The 3,183-nt window shown below is 35.7% G+C and overlaps 1 protein-coding gene across 1 annotated transcript; it reads left to right on the top strand.

Annotated features, from left to right (window-relative positions):
- Positions 1–363: 363 nt before the first annotated feature.
- Positions 364–1,877, top strand: LOC104218725 (kirola-like). The gene is made up of 2 exons (XM_009769286.2): positions 364–596; positions 1,409–1,877. Exons 1-2 carry the CDS (start codon positions 410–412, stop codon positions 1,660–1,662), a joined length of 441 nt encoding a protein of 146 aa, XP_009767588.1. The 5' UTR covers positions 364–409; the 3' UTR covers positions 1,663–1,877.
- The last annotated feature ends 1,306 nt before the right edge of the window (positions 1,878–3,183 follow it).

Here is a 3,183-nt window from a genome sequence, read left to right as displayed (position 1 = left end):
CGGACTCTTCACTTTCATTAGCCGAAAGGGGTAAATTTGAACTATTTGTATATTGGCAGGGCTACGAATAGGCTACTTTTTTAATGGAAGATAAATCCAATCTCAATCGAATACATTAGGGGAAAATTTAGACCTTTTTCCTTTTGAAAATAAGCCAAATGATTAAAATTTTAGGGCGATGATATAATTGTACACGTAATGAGCTGACATTTATCTTCCATCTCCACTAATAAAAAACATGAGTTGTCATGGATCATGTTTTATACTAGCTTTTCATGCAGCTAACTAGAACATAATATATTTAATAATAATAATAACAGCTAAGAGCATAATCTATATAAAGACTACAGCCTCTCAACTTTTTCTCACCGCTTCTTTTTCTCAAGTTTTCTTCTATATCGAAGAAAATATGGGTCTGAAAGGCAAGTTGATTGCTTCAGTAGAGGTGAAGTGTGGAGGACACCTGATTCATGATATTTTTCATACCAATACTCATCATATATCCAACATAAGTCCTGGTAAGGTCCACAAAGTTGATATTGATGAAGGTGAGATCGTAAAAGTTGGTTCGATTGTTAGTTGGAAATATAATGACGGTATGTAATTCATATTTCTTCTCTCTATACATATATATTATTTACTTATATCAATTTTTGCATTTAAGTGTATTTAGTATGTCAAGAATTGGTTCGATTGTTAACTGGAAATATAACGACGGTATATAATTCATATTTCTTCTCTCTATACATATATATTATTTACTTGTATCAATTTTTGCATTTGAGTGTATTTAGTATGTCAAGAAGTCTTTATTCAATAAAAAAAGTTTTCATATTTGATGATGTTTTTGGTTACCATAAAATGGTTTGCATCAAAAGGGAAAGTCACTTTTCTAATAACTATCTTAATGTTTGACTTCATATTACTTGATCCAACTAACACTTAGACATATTATTGATAATACTCAAAATACTTATTAACACTCTATTTGCTAATATTATTACTAGCATTCAATATAATATATACATGGAATATTTTTCACTCACCAATTACCAAGTACTGAATTTTTTTTTACCAAATATATTAAAAAAAAATATTTCTCAAGGAAAATTCCTTGTCATACCAAACTCAATATTATCAATTTTAAGCTTTTTTCCCCCTACTAATTCATTGTTTTCCACAATGCCAATTGCTCTTTTGAGATTTTTAACGATAATTTTATTCAGGAAAAATATAGCACGTCCAATCTTTGTGAGCTTCAAATAAATTTTTAGAAAATGAAAATGAAAAACAAAGGGAAAAAAATGAGAAGAAAATATGTTATTCCGGATGTTTATATCTTTTATATGAGGAACTAGACAATTGAACATCGAGTAACATCTGTGCTTACGAACTTTATTGATTACAGATGGAAACGATAAAATCTGTAAGCAGGTGATTGAAGCTGTGGATCATCAGAAGAAATCAATCACTTGGAAAGTGATTGGAGGGGATCTGTTAGAGTTGTACAATTCCTTCACTATGATCTCATCCCATGACCACCAATGGACTACATGGACATTTGTGTACGAGAAGAAAACTGAAGACACTCCAGACCCTCTCGTTTTCTTGGGTTATGCCCTACGTGTCACTAGAGATATAGAGGGTCACCTTCTCAAGTAATATATATATATATATACATGCATACATGTCATATACATATTTCTGTGTCTGCGTGATGAGTATTTGGCAATATTGGCTAGTTGTAGCTAGCTGCGTGTGAAATAAATAATGTTGTGTTTGAAGAATATATTATATATCCAATGGTGAATATATGTAAGATATTATGAATTTTGCAAGTGTGAGCTTTACCTATAACAAAGACGATATATTTATCAGCGTGCTATTCTCATTTTTTTCCGCCATTTTTTGGGTTTATATAGTAGTTATATGGGGACAGATTTACAAACAGTTCCTACTGCAGTGCTGATTACTAGCCAGTCATATTATGTCTTATACAATTTAGTTGTTAGCTATATTTTAGTGAAAATGCATATGAAACTATCTCAAATAAGCGTTGAGACTAAACCTTAAAATTTTAGAGAAACGCTAACTGATATCATGAGCCAATTTCAAGAGAACAAACCTGCACCACTATTTTCAATCTCTTGAGTAAAAAGGCAGCTTGGTGCACAAGTCATCCCGCGTTCACATAGGATCCGGGGAAGGGCTACACCCCGAGGCGTGTGTTGTAGATTGTCGCCTACTGTAACAACCCAGCCGGCCGTTTTGAGAGTTGTAGTCTCGTTTTCTCATTTACTGCTTCTTTTATGCTTTAGTTGTTATATGACTTACTAGGTTAGTCAGTTCGGGTCCGGAGGAATTTCAGAGTGAATTGAGGCACTTAGTCTTGTAATGGAAAGCTTATGTTGAAATGGTTGACCAGATGTTGACTTATGTGTAAACGACTCCGGAATAGAGTTTTGATGGTTCTATTAGCTCTGTTGGGTAATTATGGACTTAGGGACGTGTTCTGATTGTGGTTTGGAGGTCCGTAGTGGAATTAGGCTTGAAATAACAAAAGTTAAATTTTGGGAAGTTTTATTGGGAGTGGAATATCGGGGTCGGATTCCAATTTCGGAAGTTGGAGTAGGTTCGTGATGTCATTTGTGTGCAAAATTTGCGGTTAATCGGACGTGATTTGATAGGTTTCAGCGTCTGTTGTAGAAATTGGAAGTCTCAAAGTTCATTAGGCTTGAATCTATGTGCGATTCATTTTTTTTTAATGTTTTTTGAGTTTATTTGAGGATTCGACTAAGTTTGTATGATGTTTTAAGACTTGTTGATATATTTGGGCTAGGTCCCATGGGCCTCGGGTTGATTTCGGGTAGTTAACAAATCAAGAATTGGAGTTGTGAAGTTGTTGAAGTTGTAGCATTTCTGATGTAATCACACCTGCGAGGGTCTTGGCCGCAGGTGCGGCAGGTGGTGCGCAGGTGCGTAGTTGGAGGATGTCAGTAGAGGTCGCAAGTGCTATGGGGTTTCCGCACCTGTGATTGCGCAGATGCGGGCAGGGGTCGCAGAAGCGGAATTGGCTTGGGAGCCACTGGTCCGCAGAAGTGTAATTGGTTTGCACAGATGCGCACCAGCAGAAGCGGTTGGTCGCATTAAGTGAGTTTCCGCAGAAGCGGAGGCGGGACCGCA

This window comes from Nicotiana sylvestris, chromosome 4 (assembly GCF_000393655.2).
Source record: "Nicotiana sylvestris chromosome 4, ASM39365v2, whole genome shotgun sequence".
NCBI lineage: Eukaryota > Viridiplantae > Streptophyta > Magnoliopsida > Solanales > Solanaceae > Nicotiana > Nicotiana sylvestris.
This window is presented reverse-complemented; position numbering and strand designations above follow the sequence as displayed.